Raw genomic sequence first — 21,946 nt, 5'->3', positions numbered from 1 at the left:
TCTCTGGGCAACCTGTTCCAGTGTTTCACCACCCTCACTGTAAAGGAATTCTTCCCTATATCTAGTTTAAATCTACCCTCTCTTAGTTTAAAACCATTAACCCTTGTGCTATCACAACAAGCCCTACTAAAATGTCTGTCCCCATCTTTCTTATAAGCCCCTTTTAATTATTGAAAGGGCCACAACAAGGTCTCCCCAGAGCCTTCTCTTCTCCAGTCTGCACAGCCTCAACTCTCTCAGTCTTTCCTCACAGGACAGGTGTTCCATTTTTGTGGCCCTCCTCTGGACCTGCTCCAACAGCTCCATGTCTTTCCTGTACTGAGGACTCCAGATCTGGACACAGTACTCCAGGTGGGGTCTCACCAGAGCAGAGTAAGGGGCAGAATCACCTCCCTTGACCTGCCTGTCACACTTCTCTTGATGCAGCCCAGGATACATTTGGCTTTCTGGGCTGTGAGCGCACATTGTCGGCTCATGTGCAGCTTTTCATCCACCAGTACCCCCTAGTCCTTCTCCACGGGGCTGCTCTCAATCCCTTCATCCCTCATCCTGTATTGATATGGGAGATTGCCCCAACCCAGGTGCAGCACCTTGCACTTGGCCTTGTTGAACCTCATAAGGTTCATGTGGTCCCATTTCTTGATCTTGTCCAGGTCCCTCTGGGGGGCATCCCATCCCTCAGGCATGTCAACCACACCACTCAGCTCGGTGTCATCTGCAAATTTGCTGAGGGTGTACTCGATCCCACTGTCTATGTTATTGATTAAGATATTAAACAGTACTGGTCCCAGTACGGATTCCTGAGGGACACCACTCGTCACTGATCTCCATCTGGATATTGAGCCATTGACCACTACTCTCTGGATGTGACCATCCAACCAATTCCACATTCACCTAATATCAGGTTCCCTCTGATGGGTCCTTGTATGCTTCTCATTGCTGTTCTATGGTTTTAATTTCCAAAGAAATTAAAAAAAAACCGTTCAGACTGTTAGATAATTTTACTTTTTGATGTAGGCATCATGAGGACAGCTAAGACCTTCTGAGAAATGTTGAAGCTGGGGTGAAAGAATGGGAGGACCTGGGACAAAGAAACCTGGGGTCCCACTTGCAGGAGAGGAATTCAGTTTGACAGACTGTTCTCCTGAGTCACTCACAAGTGACATCCAGTTTTAAATTACTTTAAAAAAATAGTAGTAAGAAAACATGGGAAGTTTTACTCCAAAAGGGCTCTGTGAAGCCAGTTAGGGATTTTATTAATAATTGTTTGCAGAAAGCCTTCTGAGATGAGATGGAATAAAACTCTAACATATATCCTTACTCTGCAGTGATTACTGTTTAAATAGACAGAAATGTGGAAGAACGGTTGGCAGAAAACTTGCAGTGAAACCTGAAGTAGTTTCATTGATCTCTTCTAGCATTTAAGACTGCTCTGTTAATGCTTACGTCCTTGAATTTTGTTTCCAGCAGAGTAAGACCCTCACAGGCACACCCAAACCCAGACATGTGCTGTCTCAGCATAAGCTGCAGGTCTCCAGTACTACATTTTAGTTCCAAAAGATTCTACAGTGTTTTCGCTGCTCCTGTAAATGAAAGGAAATTCAATAAACAAACAAAGGACATTTTGACCGCACTGTATGTTCTTCCTTGTTCTCTTGGGTGCTTATTCAAAGTGCCTGTCCATTTTCAATGGATTTCTAGCTGCTAAATAAATTATTACATTTATCATCGTAATTTTCTTTTTGTGTAACTATGCTCTTTCACAGTGCATTAGTGTGAGCTAAAAATAACAGGCATTTGTCACAGTCTTTTCTTTGGCCATTGAAAAATGTCTATTTGCATAATAGATACTGCATATCCCTATGTATGATGAGAAGGAGCTTTAAAGAAAGGTCACAAAACTTGGTCTTTTCATCACTTGTCCAGAACTAAAAATCTGACAGCAAAACCCCCAGTCTCTAGGCATAGTAGTGTATATGTGATTCTCTTAGTAATTATCTTCAGACTATGATTAGCTCTCGCATGTTTAATACTGGTACATTTGATTATTTTCAGCGAGGTTATAGTTCTGATTCACCAAGTGCTGCAATTTGGACAGTCACTTTGAAGTTGTTATCAAGTGTAGCTCACTTGTATTCCTGAGGTTTTTCATCCATTGCTTGGACAAGCTGTGCTTTGCACAAGACACCTGCATGTGTCTGCTTCGGGAAGGGACAGATTTGCTCCTTAGTTACTTTAGTGCAGTGTCTAGTTTGTCATAGCCTCTGTCGAGACACCCTATGCAGCAGGCAGTACCTCATAGTACTCCCTACCCTGGCTATGTTTCTGTTCCCCTGATCCAGTCAGTTGTATATGACAGTGCATGATTGGCTCTCAGATTCCTTTTGTTGCATTAGATAACATACTCCAATTTCAGGTATGCAGAGATTCGAAAATAAAGTAATTTAATTCTCCATTCATCATACTGTGCTTGAGTTTAAAAGCAGTACTTTTGTCAAGATGCAAAATTTCTATGTCATGCTACACCTATATTTGTTCAAATAGAAATAGGATCAAGACACGGGGAATTTATGTGACAACACAATAAAGCCTTCATTTTTTTACAGAGGCAATGTGTTCTTATACTGTAGCTATACAAAGTACAGTTTTTCACTGAACTTTGGAACACAGTAGCTGAAAACATGAGATATTTTTTCATTCTTTTTTTTTTTTTCATGAAGTTAAGAAATTAACCCTTGTTACTTTTAATCATTTTTTTCTTTAGTATTGAATGAAGCAACAAAGTTTATTTTCCTGTCAGATACTAATCTGAGGCCTGCTTATATAAAAAGTATATAAAGCTGATACTAAACAAAACATGTAATGTTATGTTTTTCTTACTAGAATTCCACAGCAACAGAAATGTGTCATTGTTTTTAGTTCTCTCATCTCAGGTAATTCACAATCTCTTTCTTGTTTCATTGATAAAAAATGTTAAATAGAAACAGAAATAAGGCCCTTTATCATGACTTGGAAGCCGTCTATTGCATATAACCCATGTATTGCGTAAGTGTTGATTTTGTGTCATTCTCATTCTTCCATTGATATGTCAGTAGGTATCTGACCACATAAATACCTTGAGGAGTTCAGGTACATCCATCTTGGTACTGTTCTAACCAAACAAATACATTATATATCCTAAAGTGATTTCAGAACAGTTTTTCAAATAGTGTGTTCGGTCAGCTTGTATTATTGCTGGTTGTTCTCGCAGAAACAGAGGCGCTAGTTAGGCCAAAATCACCACTAAAATTGGTGACTACTCTGACAGTGTGTGTGTGTGTGTGTGTGGAGGGGAGGGACTGCATGGATGCACAGCCTGCACCACGGTCTTCCATTTGGTTATTTCACTTCTCCCTTTCACTTCTCTTGGTAATTGAGATCCGAACCTGCCTTTCCCGTATTTTTGGCCACGTTGGCTGTCAGCCTGGGAAGCCTGTAATTAAGTAGGTCATCCTATTTACCCTTTAAATATTGTTACAACATTATCTGTCTTCTAGTTCTATGAAATTTGCCCAGCATTTCAGAAGTTGTAAGGAAACAAATTATGATTAACACTGATGTCTATCATGCCTTTTATTTCTTTTTCTAATAACTCTATGACCTGCATTAAAAAATAAATGTTTCAGTTGCTGCTGTTCACTATCCTTTCATATTATTGATTTAATGTATTATTGATTTAAATTAAATTTAAATTAATGTATTGATTTAAAGTATTTCAATGTTACATAATGTGAAAACACTGTTTATGTTTTCCATATACGCAATAGAAACATTTCTGCAGTTCCATGTTCTTTTAGACAATTCTATTTTTCACATCTAGTAGTAAAGCAATACTGGTATTTGCAATGTCATTATCTCTGATTAACTTAACATTCTTACTTTCCATGGGATATATATTTTGACTTTTCTTTCTTCTAAGTACTTAAATTATTTAACTCTTTAGTTATACACTTTTGGTTTTGTCAGCTTTTTTTTTTTTTTTCTCCATTTGTTTCCTGTCTAAATGTGCTGCTTTCTCTTCTTTTAGACACTAAGAAATGAGTTGGGGATGCAGATAATGAATAGATTTTAAGTGGTATAGCTGAGACAGAACGCCACAACTGTGAATGTGAAATTTAAAGGGTGGGAATCTTTTGTTTCAAGGATGTTTTTTGCAGGTGTACTGGTTCTGGCCTTGGTTTAAGTTAACTTTCTTCATAGCAGTGATACTGTGCTGTGTTTTGGGTTTGTGGCTAAAACAGTGTTGAAAACACGCCCATGTTTTGTCTATTGCTGAGCTGTGCTTGCACAGGATCAAGGCTGTCTCTCTTTCCCACTCTGCCCACACCCCTGCCCCAGCGAGTTGGGTGGGGATAGGCAAGCATTTGGGAGGTGACACAGCCAGGACAGCTGAGCCCAGCTGACCAAAGGGATTCTCTATGCCATATGACATCATGCTCAGCAATAAGACTGGGTAGAGGAAAAGGGTGGGATGGGGATTGGCTTCAAAGCTGGCTATTGGAGCCTGACCAGGCATCGGTCTGCTTGTGGGCCTTGGTGAGTGATTACCTTAGCATCACTTTTTTTTAATGCTCACTTACTACATTTTATTAATTCTTACCCTTTTTTTTCTTCACTTACTAAATCTCAACTCATGAGTTTTCTCTCTTTTTCTCCTATTCTCTCCCCTGTCTCAGTGGGGGAGGAGGCAGGGTGAGTGAGCTAGCAGCTATGTGGGTCCTTACCTGCTGGCTGGGGTCAACCCGCAGCAGCAGAATGGAAGAAAAATACATTAGGAGCATGATCCCTGAGTGATGGTGTTTTGAGGTTTGAGGGAATTAAGTACTTTTTCCAAGCAGCAAGCCAGGGAAGAGGCATTTGTGCAACCACAGATGAAAAGAGTGGGAGGATAGGCTGAAAGACTGTTTAACCTTGGGAAAAGGAGGCCTAAGGGAGAGGATCTTATCGATGTGTCTAAAAGCCTGCTAGGACGAGTAAAGAAGAAGCCACTTTTCTCAGTGCTATCCAGTGAAAGGATGAGAGGCAATGGGCACAAACTGAAATACAGGAAGTTCCATTTAACTTAGGAAAAAACCTTTTTTACTGTGAGGGTGGTCGAACATTGGAACAGATTGCTCAGAGGGGTTGTGGAGTCTACAACATTGGATATACTTAAAACCCAGCTGGACGCAACCCTGCTCTGAGCAGAGGGCTGGACTAGAGATCTCCAGAGGTCCCTTCCAGCCTCAGCTATGTTGTGATTCTGTGAAATTTCATGGGTGTTAAGTGACCCACAGTTTTGTGGATCAAGCAGCCAAGCACAGAGTTGGTATAGATAACATGGGATATCAGAGAGCTTTCTCAGATGAAGCTGTAGCATTTTTTTCCAGTCTCCAGAAACATCTTTCAGTCCTGGATACACAGGATTTTATAATTAATTGAATTTTCTTTTAACTTTGTTTTTGAAGAGATTTGATTACATGAGCCTTTTTAGTTTAGACCTGCAGCTTTTTCACTGACAAAACCAGCACTTCTGCTTTGGCATAAAAAAGCAAAAAACCTGTCTCTTAGTACAGTGTCATTATTTTGGAACATACTGTAGCTCGGTGCATGTTCCTGCACCAGACAGAGCTGTCTGAAGCAGCAGAGTCTTGTGAGAGAACTTTCCAGTTACAGACTAATTTGCAGAAGGCTGATTCCTCATATTTGAGTGTAAAATGACTCTACAGAGATTGATGCTGCAGTAAGATAGATATATATACAGCTAGTTCAATACTCACAGCTCTGCTGGAAACCGAGTGTAAAACAATAGCCTTTACACAAGTGCTATTTTGTAGTAGGAGTGCTGGTAAAATAGTTTCCTGGACAAGTATAGAAACTAGCATTTCAAGACTACTCACTGTCCTGATTCAACCTGCTTTTTAGGTTCAACTTATGGGTTTTACTGCTGGCCTGTTCACTTGCTGACAATTTCATAGATAAGTTTGTTGATATTCTGCTGCTGCTGACAGTTGCTGGTTTATAGTGAGTGGGCCCAATTAGTCTTGTCTACTTACATTGTTTGTTAATTGTTGCCATTCAGGTATGTATTTAATCAACTACATCTTGATTGCTTGATTAAAAAAAATAAATAGGAGTGGTCCAGCTTTTTTTTATATATGAGTGAAATATGACACTTTTTAGAAAAATACTAGCTTCCTCTAAGAAAGCAATTGCAACATGAAATTTGGGGGAGGTATATGGTCACTTATGGTTTTGGTTACTTTAATAAAAAATTAGATGATTTTCATTTTCTTGATTTAGTGGCTTCAGAAACTTGCTCACTGATTTACTCTTTGAAAAATTTTTCATGAATGCTTGTAGTTGTAGCATGGGTTTCCATCTGAGCTGAAGATAATGTTTTTTAGTGTGTACGTGCATGAAGAGTGTGATCTCTTTCATTGTGGGATGCTGCCTCCTTCTCTGTGGATTTGCTGAACAGAAGGAGACTGAGTTCTTCAAGCGTGGCAGAGCACACAGAACTGTTGCGTGAATAGGCAGTGCTGTACACTGTATTTCTGTACTTTCTTGTTGCACATGATTTTTTTTTGTCTCTGAATATTTTAATTTTCTGTTGACTGTAAAGGTAGCTGGGGCGTTAGTGTTAAATATTGAATGTTGCATCCTTCTATCTAAAATTAAAGGTATCATAGGTTATTACGAGGAAGAAAAAGTGGTGATTATGTTAGATACCTTCAATACAGTTATGTTTATGTACAAAAATATATAAAACTATACTGCGATAAGTACAGAAGGGTTTCACAAGTCTTTATCTGGTGCTTGTTCTGATTGTGCTGGTCTTTCACAACGTGACTCACCTTCACGTTCCTCAGTGGACCTCAGCTGCGTTCCTCCGTACCTTGGCCCGAAGCAGCCAAATATGTATCTGTGTTTCAAGTTTGATGCCATATTTCAGACACCTGCTGCAATGGAGTTACCTGCCTTTTCACACCAATACACTGAGGCTGTGCCTAGAAACTTCAGGCTGGTTTTACCTCTCTCCAGCAATGACCAGAACTGGCACATACTGCGTTAAGACCCGGTCATAATGCAATGCTAAGTGCATCCTGTAAACGTTTTCCTGGGACGTCAGCAATACCAGCACGCTGGCACTAGGGACCACATCCCACATAAAAAGGCTTTGGCTGACAATTCGGCTGAAGTGCAGCGTCAACAACTCTCTCAGGCTTCACAGAGGCGTTTTGCCCGACACCCTGACAATACCGACTGTGCGTGCGCGCTGGAGACAGGCCGCGGCCTCACGACAGCCCCCTTCCCCGGGAGCAGAACGGGCATGGACCTCCCTCCCCTCCCGAACTCCGGGGTTCACTAAATCTTCCCGAGTGACCCGGCTATTATTGCCAACCCTGTGCCTCTGCTTTGGGGTAACGCGTCTCTAGACTTGACCCCGTATCTTCCGTGCTTGTAATGTTCTACAGCTAATGTACTTATACCGAAGTCTCGCCGGTGGGAACGGAGTGTCGCTGCGGCTTCGTTCGCTCTCCTGCTGGACAAGCCCCCGTGGCTCCCAGGCCACCATTTTCCAGGGTGAATAAAGACACCCGCGGGCATAACGCGCGCGTTTCGGGCCCTCGCCGGCAGGCTCCGGGGGAGGGACGGGCCGGGGCGCCGGGGGCGCCGGCACCCTGCCGCAGCGGCGCCGCCCGCTCCCGCCGCGGCTGCGGCACTGCCGGGGCCGGCGCGGCGGCGCTCCCTCCCCCGGCGCTCGCCCGCGCCCGGGAGCGGAGCGGAGCGGAGCGGGGCGGAGAGGAGGGGCACAGCCGCCGCCGCCGCAGCCGCTCCCCGCGCTCGGCGGCCGGGGGGGCGGGACGCCGTGGCAGCGCCAGCGCCGCTGTCAGCGCCCGAGGGGCTGGGGGGGCCCTGCCGGCCGCGGGCAGCCGCGGGGGGCAGCCGCGGGGGGCTGCCGGCGCGCAGGGGAGCGGAGGGGCGCGGAGCGGGGCCGCCCGCTGCTGAGAGCCGCACCGCGGCAGGCGCCGAGCCGCGCCGCAGCAGCACCGCGCCCGCGGCGCTGGATCCCCCGTCGCGGTGAGTGAGGCGGGCGGGCGGCGGGCGGGCGGGCAGCCCCGGCCCGGCGGCGCTGCGGGGGCCCCCGGCCCCGAACCCCCGGCCCGGAGACCCGCAGCTGCGCCGGGGGAAGGCGGCCGCGGGTCGCCAGGTCTGGGCAGGGCGAAAGGGGTCGATTTAACAGGTTGCGGTGGGCGCGCGGTGCGCGGCTTTGGCGGCACCCGCCTGTTTGGCGTTGTGGGAGTCAAGAGCCGGCTTTTTATTAGCGATTGTGCGCTGCTGCTATGGCAAATACTGGCTGCTTCTGCTCTGAAACGCTTCAGTTGGGTGTCTGAGAACTAACTCTCGAGTGTCCGGCACCTGCCAAAAATGTCAGGACATAGAGTTGTTTATCTCCAGCCCCATTCGGGCTTTAAGATGGTTCATACACCTAAGGAAATACCAAAACTTTTCTTCCCGTTAACAGGAAGAACGGAGAACGGGAAATAGCTTTGGGCATCCTTATGGCTCTAAAGGCAGTTTAATCTCCCAAACTGGTGTTTTCTTAGGCTGCTGGGCCAATGACCCTTGCTTTAAATCTCGTTATTCATAAAGTTTTCAAAGGGCTGACACTTATTTGTGCCTACTTTTTAACTGCCTGACGTGTGTTTTTTTTTTTTTTTTCTCTTTTTCATATGTAATTTATGCATAATGGGACATTATTAATTTTTATTATTTACTGAATGCATTGTCTGAATCTGCTGAGAGGTTCTTTTATCCTTTTGATTTAATGAGTACAGGATTCCTTGTAATTTTACAAATATAAATGGGATTACAGAGTTGAATAATTTTGAAGGGACTACCTAAAGGGAGACCATTGTAATTCAAACCGTTTGTAAATTTGCAAAGTGATACTTAGTCAGATGTCCAAGAACAGATGAGTATTTGATTGGGGTTTTGGGGTCTTTTGCTGCGATTTATGTGTGGGGTATTTTTCCTGCACGGCATATGACATTTGAGAAAACCTGTACTGTTCAGCTGAGTACACTGTATCCTTCAAGGATCGTGCTGTAATAAACCAGCAATATGATTAGATACTTTTTTTTTTTCTTCCTTCTCTCTGTGTCCCTTGAATAATTGCAGTGTTCCGCAACAGAAAGGCCTTGTATCTTTGTGCATACGAAGTGGTTCAACAGAATGAAACAACTAATTTGTTGTGAATAAAAGAAAAATAAATCAAATGGCAAGCAACTGAAACGTTTACTCGCGTTTTTCCTTAGCAGTACTTCATAAGTAGGCAAGTTTCTTAATTGTTGTATTTGTACAAAACAGTTTGTGCTCAGGGCTCTCTTATTTTCTGGTTTTGAAAACATGCTTAATTATAGGTGTACTCCCTGAAGTCAATGAAAAGATTTCCACAGACTTGCCTGACTTGCAAGGATTAATTCTAGCAACTTTCCCATCATGTTATTCCTTCATTTAAACACAAGTTTATGATGTTCCTGGGGTAAATGCTTGTAAGCTTTCAGGAGATGAGGTAGTAGAAGGCCTCAATGGATTTACGGGCTTGTCCCATCCTTCTCCTATAAGCAGAAGGATTCAGTTTAGGCTTAGCAAGAACATTTGTGGAATATGTGTTGTATTTTGGGGGATGTGGCTGGAAAGGCACTCTTGAGTTTCACGTACCCTGTTGTGTTCTTACATGCTTTATTTTCATGCCCCATTATGGAGCTGTCATTTTAAAGAGATAGTATAGAAATGTTTGAGACTAAAAATCCTGTGCTATAATGTATATGTTTGTTGGGTTTACATTGGAATGGGCAGAAATTTGATTTTTTCTCTGTTTGGATCTGACAGTATCTTTTGATTGAAACTTTCATTGCTAGTCAAGTCTGAAGGGTTAAAAATTACTGATGGCAGGTTTACAGTGGTTTGATTTTTTGTAACGCTCAGGTATCTCCTAAGCTCTGAGAATGCTAGCTATATATAATATTGTACATTTCTGTCTTTACATACAGGCAAAGAAACGTTCTGCAGTATCTGAGGATGGATAAAGACTTCCGCTACTACTTCCAGCACCCGTGGTCTCGCTTAGTTGTGGCTTACTTAGTGATCTTCTTTAACTTCTTAATATTTGCTGAGGACCCAGTATCTCACAGTCAGACAGAAGCCAATGTTATTGTTGTTGGTAATTGTTTCTCCTTTGTAACAAATAAATACCCTGAAGGAGGAGGCTGGAGATTTTTGAAGGTGCTTCTGTGGCTGCTTGCCATTCTCACAGGACTGATAGCTGGGAAATTTCTCTTCCATCAGCGCCTGTTTGGTAAGTTACATGATGCACCTACTGACTTCCTGATTATGGCTTTCTGACTTCTTTTAGCTTTCACCTCATTTCAATTTTGTAAGCTTTTCTATTAATTGCTTCAACTGTTTAGAGCTGTATAGAACTCAGTACATCAAAAGTTACATCATCGTGGAAATTAATGCCATGTCTACTTATGAGAACATAACTCACAATGATTTTAGTTTAAAAAGTCTAAAAATAGTGAAAGATTACATGTTTTAAATACCTGAGAGGTCAGTGATTTTCAATAGTATAAATATACTCCTTTACACCTTCAGACCAATTTTTAAATCTTACATAATCTCAGCAATCTGCACAAAAGACATTGTCCCTTGGGGAAGCGGCACTACATGTCTTGTCAAAAGTCACATAAGTGGAAGCAGAGGCTGTTAGTATTAGCAGAGCTGTGCTGAAGAACTCCCATGTGAAAACAGGAATTTCAGAGAAGCAGGACCTGCCTGTCTCTTAGTACAAGAGCAAGTCAGTGTAAATGCGAAGGTAGGAAATGGAAAAAAACATGACAGTAAATGCTTTCATACACAAGATGTGACTAAACTGGGGAATTTATTGCACACAGACTGACTGAAAGGAATGGAATGACCCTGGATTAAATTCTGAAAGTGAGAATTTAGATGTAAATATATAGAGATGCAAGTGTTGCATCTGAGGGCTCAAGGCTCTCTCTAAGTTTTGGAGACAAGTAGGAGTCACGGAAAATATTGCTTCACTCCTGCCAGCTGCACCATGCTTTGAAACATTTAATTCTAGGTGTGTCACTGCTGGTCTGGACGGACTTAGTCCTATATTTTTATACTGGTAGGACGGCAGGATGAATGGTTACTGGAACACCTCGAAGCACATGAGCAATAGGCCATTTCCTTTAGTCTGTCTCATTCTATTAAGATAGAGAGCAAGCCGCTATTGTGTCAGTAAATCAAATATAAATCTGTTATGTCAAGAAACGAACAAGCAAAGCCACATTAAGATACTTCTTTTAATACAGACTTCCCTTGAAGCACTTAATCTGAAAAATAGCTGAGCATCTTGATGGCTATTTGGTGGACATTTTACCATAATCTAATGGTAAATGTAAAATCTCTCCATAAAGGGGACATTTTACCTTAATTCATGGGCTCTGGAACAAGCACTGTTGCAATGTTTTCAATTTTTGCTTCCACAATTGAGGAATGATTTTGTTAAATTGGAGAAGTTTAGGGAAAACTGGTAATAAAATTGGAGAATAAGCGCTACAGTGAAAGGACTGAGAGGTTAAAGGGAAGATTAGAGGGTGACTTGCTCAAATTTGACTTGAAGGACAGTCCAGCACATGTATTGCAAGATCCAGTGCTTGAAAGTGGCAAATATCCAGCACTTTTAAGTGAAAAGCTAGACAATCAGTAGAACAAGTTGTTATGGGGTGTGGCTTCTTCATCAAGACCTGTGAACTTTTTGGAATATGTTCTAGTCTGACTACAGAGTAATTCTCTACTATCTAGGTACGTTATTATGATAATTCCTTCTGGATTTGTAAGTATATATCATAAATAGGATGTAGCTTAACATGAATTTTAAAGTGTCTTGTATCAGCATTACTGCCAAAAGAAGAATGTCTGCCCCAGTCTTCGGTATCTGCTGCTTTGTGCTTTTGTGCAGTTGCTCAGTGAAACAGGATAGGGACCTTACCCACATTAGCAGTACCCATCTTTTATTTCTGTGAGGATCATATCTCTGATCATACCGATATTTGTGGCAGCACAAAGATGGGATCAGCATTGGGAGAAAACTAAGAAGATTCCTACCTGTGATGGCAGTGCTGGCTTCTGGATATTTACGGTTATGGTCTGGATGACCAATATGAGCGTAAGCACAATCTGATTTGAGGCTAGTTGCTGCACGTTGAGTTTCATGTAGATCTGCCATGGTCCCACTCTCCTAACTGTAGCCACATCATTTTGGTGCCTCCCTTGAGCCAGTGCTGCTGTTGATGTGGTGATGGAGCAGCGAGTCAGCTCAGGCAGCTGATCCCATGGAAAACCAGTTGCTTCTGCTGTTGTCTACAGCAGCTCCTTGAACTGATGTGATTGCTTGAGTGCCAGTGCTGATAAACCAGCCAAGGACTATGCAGCCAAGATAGCTGGGGGCCACGGCCGCCCTACGTTGTGTTGGCTTGAGTGCTGTGGGATTGCACCCACACAGTGTGTCAGTGGAAATATGCTGTTTCTTGTGATACACGGAGAGCAGATGGCAGTCTGTGTGACTGAAGAGCTGACTGTATTGCTGATTGATGTGGCCATGCTAGCTGTAAACTAGCTAGTGCACATAGCAGTTGCATTGATGAGATGATGATGTGGGTTTACAGGTTGAGTGTATCTCTAGGTCTCCAGAAGATTTGTACAGATCGTGATGAAAACTTTCCTGCCAGTTATTTGCCACTATTTTAATGTCTTCACTACCTAGAAATCCCTCCTTTTGTTGAGATCCTCATTGAGTATGCCCTCTGGATCTTCTGGCATCAAGTGCTTAACGAATTCACCCCTTTATTGTTTTTAATTTTCCTAGTCTATCTTTTAAAGAATCTGCTGCTTATATTTTATTTTTCTATTTAAACCTTTTTTAAAATGTATAATTACTTGGAACCATTCTGGTTTTTAATCCTTGTTCATTTATTTATTTTTTCTCTGCTAAATTTTGTTTGTAGAGGAAACTGTGACTGGTTGTTTCTTGTGGCCTGTGTATAACTTCCTGCAGCCAGGAAACCAAATAGCACCAGTCAATCTTCCCCTGTCAAATCTTGGCTCACAGTATAGGCTGCAGATTGAAATTGAGAAGGATTAGTCTGCACATCTCACTTTAGGTGAAGAGGAAGGGAAAAGATTTTCTTTCTCTATGCCCTTCCTGCTCTTTTGTCCCTTGTCTTCTGTATTTCTTGCTGCTGAGTTTGCATATGAACTAGAAAAATAGTGTCGCTAGAACTGCATTGTAATACAGTTTACTATCTGTAACAGCCACTGTCTGAAAGTCATGACTGTCATGAACTATAAAAATAACAGAAATAAGTTCAAGCATGTTATGTTTCTAAAAGTAGAAAGAGAAGGGTACTGGAAATTTTAGGCTTCATCTTTCTGAGTTTACAGAAAGATAAGGGGGTAAGTAAACCATGTTATTAAGAAGTAGAGATCTTGACTAGATGACATGGTGGAATGTCTTCTGTTGATAATATTCATTGCAACCTTTGAACAGTAACCTCTTCAGGGACTCCTTAAAGACATTGCTCATGACTTAAAACAAGATTAGAAAACAATTACGTTTCTTGCTCTTCAGTCAAGAAATAACTTACTTCATTTGATAAACATCTCCCATGATAAATATTTCCAAGGAAAACAGCCTTTATCTAGTACATTCTTTATATCTTTATGGCATATGGTCAGAACAAATGGAATTTAAAAATTGTCTTTTGCCTGTTATCCACTATATTCTTTTGCTTCATCACTAGGCTTATCTTCTATTTGATTAGGTATTGTGTTTTGCTGTGCTTTTTATTTTGCAACAGAAAATGAATGGTCATAGATGATTATTGGAAGTTTGAGGAAATAAAAAATAAAGATATATACCCCTGTTGTATTTTGTTCTGCAGGAGAAAGTTACTTGAGGCAGGGAAAAGTGGTAAATTCTTTGCACTTAAGACATTTCTTGATTTATTTTCTGCTTTATTAAAAGCAGAAAGAGCTTACAAACGGACCACATTTGATAACACCGTGCATTCAGAAAATGCATTCAGATCTTAAATCCCAACTTAAAAGAAATTCCTGAATAAGCTCTTGCACATTTTTCATATTGCTCTGGGCCACTGTCTGGAAATAACAGTCTTTAGTGTGTAGAATGTGTATGTTTTAATTGGCACCTTCTCAGTGTATGCACAGTTGCAGTTCTGTACTCCAATCTCAGGCCCAAATTCTGAGTTCAGGCTGTGTGTTTTCCATCAGTGTATATATAAATATGATCTATCATGTAAATTTAAATCATCTTTCATTTGAATAGACTTTTAGCAGCATGGATAAATTGGCAGATACTTGGAAAATTAGTATCTTCATTTTTTTCTGTCCAGCATCTTTGATTTGACTGTTTTCCATGTGTTATAATCATTAGCTTATGCTGCATATTACATACATCAGTTTTTAAAGACATACTACAAAATGTGCATGTGTCTACCTGCCCATTTTTCTGATTCTAAGTGATTGTAAAGATGTATTGAAATCTGATTAAAAGCCCATGATTACAGTGACTGGGTTTTATTCAATTGCCAATGCATGTGCCTAGATTCATATTTTTAAGTTCCTTTCTAAGTTGCATGGATGGAAACTAAATGCTTAATGTGTTATAATATATTGTGGAAAACAAGATATATAGAATATTAAAATGGGAATCATCATAATACTGCAAGCCAATTAGAACTGTTGAATAAATGTTAAATTTAATGGGTTGCTCTCTTACAAATCTTCACAGTGTGGAGTTTGTTTAGAATTAAATGATAATCTGAGCTTCATAGACACTGGAGTGAATAAATAAAGCAGTCATAGGAATTGCAGTGAGCTGTGAGTACCCACTAAAGTTGCAAGTTTTTTAATGGACAGGAGTGCCATGCTGGGAGCAATTTCTTGATAGACAGTTTCAAACGAAACACCCACTGAGGACCTGCTGTCTGAAAGTATTACTCTTTTTGTCAGACATCTTATCTAGAAGGCTGTAAAAGATACTGCAAACCTATTATAAACAGACTCTTCAGTGTCTGCTTTTATGCTGAAAGTTAAGGTGTGTATCAATACACTTAAAGTGTGCATTACATAAGAAAAGTGCATCTCTTAGGCAGCTAACAGACATAGGATAAATTAGTACAGTAGTACATACATGATTAATTAGTATCCTGATACAATTAGGGGTCATGTTAGTGTCAAATCTGGGCTGCGGTATTGCTAGTATTGCTGTGGCATATCACTTTCATAGTGGTGCTTGTGCAATAGCTAATGAACCAAAAGCAATCTGTTTTGAAAAAAAAAAAAAAAAAGAAAAAAAGGAGATGTGATAAGATTTCTGCATGGTTGTTTTTCAGCCAGATTGTTTCCTGTTCTTGTTTGATAGTAGTTACATGAACAGTTGTGCCACCATCTGTAGGACCGAGTGATGGGTGTATGGCAATACTTGCATAAAATTCTTAACCTGATTGATAGAGCATATTCTTTTCTTTTGTCAGCTCTGTATCTTACATTACAATAAGATCTGTCACTTAATACCCAGCAACTTTGTTCTTGGCTTTTCCATTGATGACTTCAGCCTAATAGAAAGCAACTAATGTGATAGTTGGTAAAAAAATTACTGTGTTCAAGATGCTGTTCAGTATGATTTTCAATAACAGTGATGGAGTTAATGCTGTTGAAGGCATTCAAGGTCTACTGTGATTGCTTCACAATGAATTCACCTCTTTTGTTTCCAGTAAAATGTTGAAGCAATACAATAAGATTATTTTGGTCCTACAAAATGTGTGCCAAGGGGCCAATCTAACAGTTTGCTAATAATAACACACAAATGACTGTGAGCAAGCATTTCTGAGAGTCAGAATCCTCAACAAAAAGTACAAAAAGGGAGAAGCTCACAGCCAGCCACTGAATGAGTGCAGGCTCATCAGATTCCAGCTCTGGCACATTGCCAGTAATTAAGATGTCAGTTAAAAATAAACTTTACATCATTCATGAGAGACACCACAAGTGACCTTTCAAATATAAATGAAAAGCATGCAAGTGACCTCCTAATTTCTTCTTTTACTCTTGTATTTTCAGAAGAGCCAAAACATATTACTACTTCCTCTCTTCAGGCTGAGGACTGCCATTTTCTGGTCTTAGCATTAGTTGTGGTATCGGTCTCATACCATATTACCTCTGGGTAGTAAATTATAGAGTTTAACAGGAGAGGTACAGGCAGTAGCTACAAAAAAGATTATTCCCTCTTCAGTGAAAGCTTTGATTCTACTGGAGGTCCATGTCCCATTCCCCAAGCAGCAGCATGAGACTGGGAGAAGAGCTACATGTGTCAGATTATCTGTAATGGGAAGGCTCGAGAGAATATTTAGCATCCAGTGACTGAAAACTAAAAATAAGTTCATTGCTACTTCGTATTGATGTGTCAACTCTGTGTTTTGATCTTTTTGACGTGACTTTCAGATTTTTCTTTCCATTTGAGACTAGAGTGAGTTTGGAATGATGCCTGCCACTTACAGGAATAGTATGTCTCCATTCCCCGATTTCCAGAAATAGAAGTGAGCTTATTCCTAGCAGAAGCAGCCTGATGGGCATAGTGCAGGTGCAGCCTAGTGCAGGGGCAAATTTCTTCTATCCTTACTCCACACAGCAAAGAGATGGAGAGGATATTAGTGTGGAACATCACCTCACCATGTGCCTGATGAAGAGCCCCAAGGAGAACATGATGTCCTTGGTTGTGCTGTGTCCTTTCAAAGGTCCCCTTAGGCTGTCAGGGTGGCATGAAGGTCCTTAATGTACCAGGCAACATTTCTTTTTGTGTGATTCTGCTGTGACTCTAAGTCAGCCTGTATGTCAGTCTTATAAAGTTATATATTATTTTTAAAAAAAATTCCAAGATGAAGGAAAATCCCCAACATTCTGGGCTTTAAAAAACTTTGAATAGGTTCTCAGGATTTAAGAACTATTTAGTAAGTAGTAAGTGTGGTTTATACATTTCTTATAGATATTTTTAATATGGCAAACGTAAAAAAAAATAAATTGTAAATGTACTCTGTAACCAGAGTGACTTTTGAGGAGGAGGTATCAGTAATTGTGCCCTATGAGACAGTAGCACAATATTCTAAATGTGATTCCTGAGGCAGATGAGGCATATAACTTCATTTCAGATGCTGGAAAACAAGTTTTCTGCTTTCTTCTTTCTCTCTTTTCATCAGAAGGGGCAGTACCCTGTTCCCCACTGGGCAGCACTTGCTAGGGGATGGCAGGAACAGCAGAGACTTTTCTGCTTTGAGGATTCACACTCTCCCAGGTGTGGGAAAGGAGCCTCCCAGGGGCAGAGTGGGCGTCTGGGTAGAGGTAGCAGCAGAGCCTTAGGGCAAGGTGAACTGAGACATGAACAGTAAGTATTGAGTAAGTCATTTTAAGAAGCAATGATGATGTGAAGCTTTTACAAACAAAGGACTTTTCATCCAAATTTTCTCAAAGTTTGGTTCAGATAAAGCATTATACTTTCCTTTGCTTTCTAAGTAAGGTGAGATGTTCTTACCCATCTATCATGTTTTGCTCCAGAGACAGCTGCATTTTAGTCCTCAGCAGGGTCAGTTTCACCATGTATCACATACCTACCTTTTAGGAATGCTTTTAATTTTTAATCCACAAATAGCCCTCAGTTATTGCCCAAGCAGCAGCACCTTCTGGTTCCTTGGTGCCATTATGAAGGCCTCATTAGAACTGACTTTCACTTTTGCAGCAGACCAGTCGCTGCAGTACAGCCTAGGAGCAGATGACTACATAGGTGTTTGGGAACAAGACTCTCCTTCTGAAATTGCCCAGTAAAAATGCTGATGCTAATTTAATGATGGTTATGATGGTATTATAATGGTAATTAGAAAAACACTGAGTGTTTTCCTATTTGATATAAATATGCAAAATATTTAATGCTGCTGACTCAGTAGCCCATTGTGGATGCTGAGATAAAGGCACAGGAATAGCAAAGACTATACCAATAACTGTCAGAATAGTTTCCCATCCCCCAACATTTTGTTCAGAATTCAAACAAAAATATGTCTATTTTTAGATGCCTTTGACAGTCATTCTGAAGACAAATTATAAAGCTAGTAGTTAGCAGTAGTCTTTGTTCCTGCCTACCTGTTATTAAGAGGCAAATCCTTCTCAAATTTTCACATGTACCCAAATTTACTGACTCCTTCATCCTCCTACTTCTATTAAGATACTGGGAAATTTGTTGGGTTTGGCCATTTGCCCAAAGCCCAGAAAAAAGAAAATGTTTAAAACCAAACTATTAGTTGAAAAGAGGCAGATTCTTCTGTCGAGCCTTGAATTAATCTTTCATCTGCAACACTGGGATATGATCTTTCAAAGTGGACAGCTGCTTAAGGCTTTGGCTCACTTATGCACATGCTAAATAATGTTTTCTATTTCTGGGACTGATGCAGTGTGTCTACTGAGAAGCACACTTTCATTTAATACGAAATCGAAGAAACTAAATCTGTACAAGATTCAGCTAAAGTCAGACATGCTAAACAAATAATGAAAATAAGAATTATGTCAGGGAGAGCATAAAGAGATGAGGCAAGATTGAGGAAAGTGTTCCTAGAGAGTCACAGCAGCAACCATATTTAATTTTAGATTACTTGAGAAGAAGGGCACAAGGCCTAAAAATTGAGAGATCCCAGCTTTAATTAAAACCTCAGAAATATCCTAGCGCTCTTGCTAATCTCTGGTCATAGATACAAGTGACAAAAATATGGATCTTAATTTATTCTTAACAGTGTAATGTGCTGGAGGTATAGAAGGTGAAGGAGAAACTGAAAACTAGTATTTTATGTGAAGCTCCTGACCTGGGAGGAGCTTAGGGGCTTAGCACAGCATTCAATTTTGTATCACTTCTGTACAGCAAATGAAAATATAAAGTCTATGCAAATAGTTTTCTCCATACCTTCCACTGTGCTTGATGTTCTTGTTGATGCATACCAGTTTAGACAATTTTGAAGTGGTTTGGGGCCATGCTTCTATCTCGTGCGCCTCCTCTCTGTGGCAGCCAAAGGTGTATCAATTTTTATCTAAATTAGAGGTCACTTCTGTATGACCTGTCTAAATTCAAAGAGTAAACCAGGAGTACTACTCTCTTGGGGATATCTACAGATTTCCATCTCTTAGGCTGCAGATAAAAAAGCAAACTTCTCGAGACTGTGTTTCTGATCACCATGCTAGTGGTACCTACCAGAATGAATGCAGGCATCAGTGGTCTCTTCAGAGTCAAAGGGGCTACACTGCAGCACTGCTGCCTGCGCAGGGTTGGCCAACAACGTACCTGAAAAAGTTAACCTCCGCGCTCTACCAATACCCATGAACCCCAGAGAGTCAAAATCCTTTTTGTCTTAAATGTTGTGGTTTTGTCATACATGTGCTGCAAAACTCTCATTTGGTATTGTGTCCTCTGGTGGTCACTCATAAATTTGTAGTTCTTCTGTTTCCCCTGATACTGTACGAGTTCTTCCCCGTAGAAATTCCCCATAGGAATTTGCACATTACTTACATTGAGGTACATTCAATGTAAGTATATATTTAATCCCTCTTTTTCATTTTTATAGTTAGAAACCTCATTCCTCAAGAGACATGCCATAAAGCAATCTTACATTATTTTGTCTTCTTGAGGGAAGCAAGTTAAGCCTGTTCTAGTCATTTCCTTGGTGTGATGGAAAGGTGAAGTTCTTCAAAAACCACTTCCTCAGAGAAGGAAAAACATGTGTATTGCTAAGTATGTCAGTGTCACTTAGGTGTCTTTGGCACTATGAAAGGCATTATTCATTTCTAACTGAATAATTCATATTGTTTGAAATTGAACTCCTTTATAACTAGACCTCTCAAGAAGTCTCACTTGGTATTTTTGTAATTTGAGTCATTGTCAATGCCTCAAGACAAAATTTATGATTATTTTTCAATACACATAGGAATGTAGTCTAACAAGATATTCCTAAAATAAATGCAACTCCAAAATGAGCAAAGACATTTTTTACTCTATTGAAGAGGTTTGAATTCCTTACTCTGAGAGGGAAAGGATCTTCCTCTGAAAGATCTGGAAATGTTCAGCAGCAAAACTGAGAAAGTGATCCATACATTCAAGGAAACAAGTGCCATGTACTGTTTTCTGTGTCTGTTCCTTGTTAAGGCACTAGTGTCTCAAGACAGAGAGCTCTTTTTTGGCTATTTGAAGATGAAGATGCTGTGCACTGCCATGCTGCACATAAAGCATTCTGGACCTGAAAGCTGCATCACTGACATGTCTTTATTATTTCTTTTTCTCTTAGATCCTGAACTATATAAATTGTCATTCATCTAAAAGTTGGACAGATGCACCTTTACAGGTGGAATGCTTTTCTGTAGTAGCATCAGACTTCCCAGGGAACAACCTTTTGCCATATTAACATACAGAGGTAGGTAGAAAAGGCTTTCCTCCCTAACAGTTAACCAGCACGTTTCTCCTTTGATTATTTCAATTTTGATCATTCAGACATGTTTGGTGAATCAAACTCTATTTGAGTAGCCTCTAAGCTTAGTTAGCTTGCCTCTTGCAGTAGTCTCTGCAAAGTGCTTCAGGGAAGGATTATACTGTGCTTGCTTCCCTTGTGATACTGAAATTTATGAAAGGCCACATGCATGTCTCCTTACCAGCAGGAAGCTTCTTGCTGGGGGCTGACCTTAGTTTTTAATGGTTTAAACTGTTTGAGCTGCATGGTGACTTTCTTCCTTTACCCTCTCTAAGTGAAAATGTCCTTTCTAATGACTGTTTTCTTGAGCTAAAAGTGCTAATGAAATCCAGGCTCTCAAAGTATGCCCAGACATTGCACTCCTGAGTGGTCCCTTTTAGACTGTCCAAAGTTTAGAGCTAAAAAGTCAGATCTCACCTTAGCTGGTCAGTCCATCCTCATTTCCTATTTTCTTTCCCATTTCTTACCAAAATCTTACCCAATCCCAGATGACACAAACTTAAAACTCTTCAGATATTGTGAAGGCTGAAGTTTTTATTCGAAAAAGTGCAATTATTTCAGTTCTCAGTTAAGGTTCTTACTGTATATGCAAAGAACTTACAGAGGCAGTCTGTGTGTACCCAGAAGTTATCAGAATGCCTTTCTGGATAACACACTAAATCTTAACTTGGTTGAGGCTCAAATAAGGTTGTGTATGAAATATGAATTATTGATCTTTGGATTTCCAGATGGATTTTGATGTCCTGATAGTGTTGGTGTGGAATTGGTGTAGATCATATGCTTATGATAGCTTGTATGGCTATCTTACAGCTTTTTTTAATGTTGGACTCTCCTTCTGACTTCAGACTTCAGACTTCAGATGAGCGTGCAGATGTCTCTCTAAGGATGGATTCTGCCCTAAGTTACTCCAGGAAAGGGTTTGGCAGATTTGGCGGTGTTAGGTTTACGGTTGGAGTCAATGATCTTAAAGGTCTTCTCCAACCTAAATGATTCTATGATTCTGTGATTCCTAATCTTTCAGAAAGTGTGGCTCTTTTCAGTGCGTCAGCTCCACCATGATTTCCGTGCCTCACATTCCAGCAAAACTAACTGGAGTCCTGCTCAGCTGGGATTTGGATTTATCAAGAAAATGAATGATAACAGATCTGTTATTCTCATGCTGTGGTAATGGTTATGGTATATGAGGTCCTGCTGTTGAATAACGGGTGGTTTCTGCAATTACAGGCTGTGTAAACAATTGGCCAGTACCACAGTTACCAGAGGAAAATTAGCTTTGAGAA

The 21,946-nt window shown here is 40.7% G+C and overlaps 1 protein-coding gene across 2 annotated transcripts in view; it reads left to right on the top strand.

The window, feature by feature from the left end:
- Positions 1 to 7,986: 7,986 nt before the first annotated feature.
- Positions 7,987 to 21,946, top strand: part of TMEM117 (transmembrane protein 117) — a 225,654-nt gene continuing 211,694 nt past the window's right edge. The window contains exons 1-2 of one of the 2 annotated variants that reach the window (XM_074901536.1): positions 7,987 to 8,103; positions 10,080 to 10,384. In XM_074901536.1, coding sequence (XP_074757637.1) covers positions 10,108 to 10,384 — 277 coding nt within the window. In that variant the 5' untranslated portion in view covers positions 7,987 to 8,103; positions 10,080 to 10,107. Of the gene's footprint in view, positions 8,104 to 10,079; positions 10,385 to 20,486; positions 20,613 to 21,946 lie in introns of those variants that run through there. The other variant, XM_074901537.1, reaches the window with a different exon arrangement.

The sequence above is a fragment of the Athene noctua genome, chromosome 3, assembly GCF_965140245.1.
Source record: "Athene noctua chromosome 3, bAthNoc1.hap1.1, whole genome shotgun sequence".
Lineage (NCBI taxonomy): Eukaryota > Metazoa > Chordata > Aves > Strigiformes > Strigidae > Athene > Athene noctua.
Note: the sequence above shows the minus strand (reverse complement) of the source record. Positions and strands in the feature narration are given on the sequence as shown.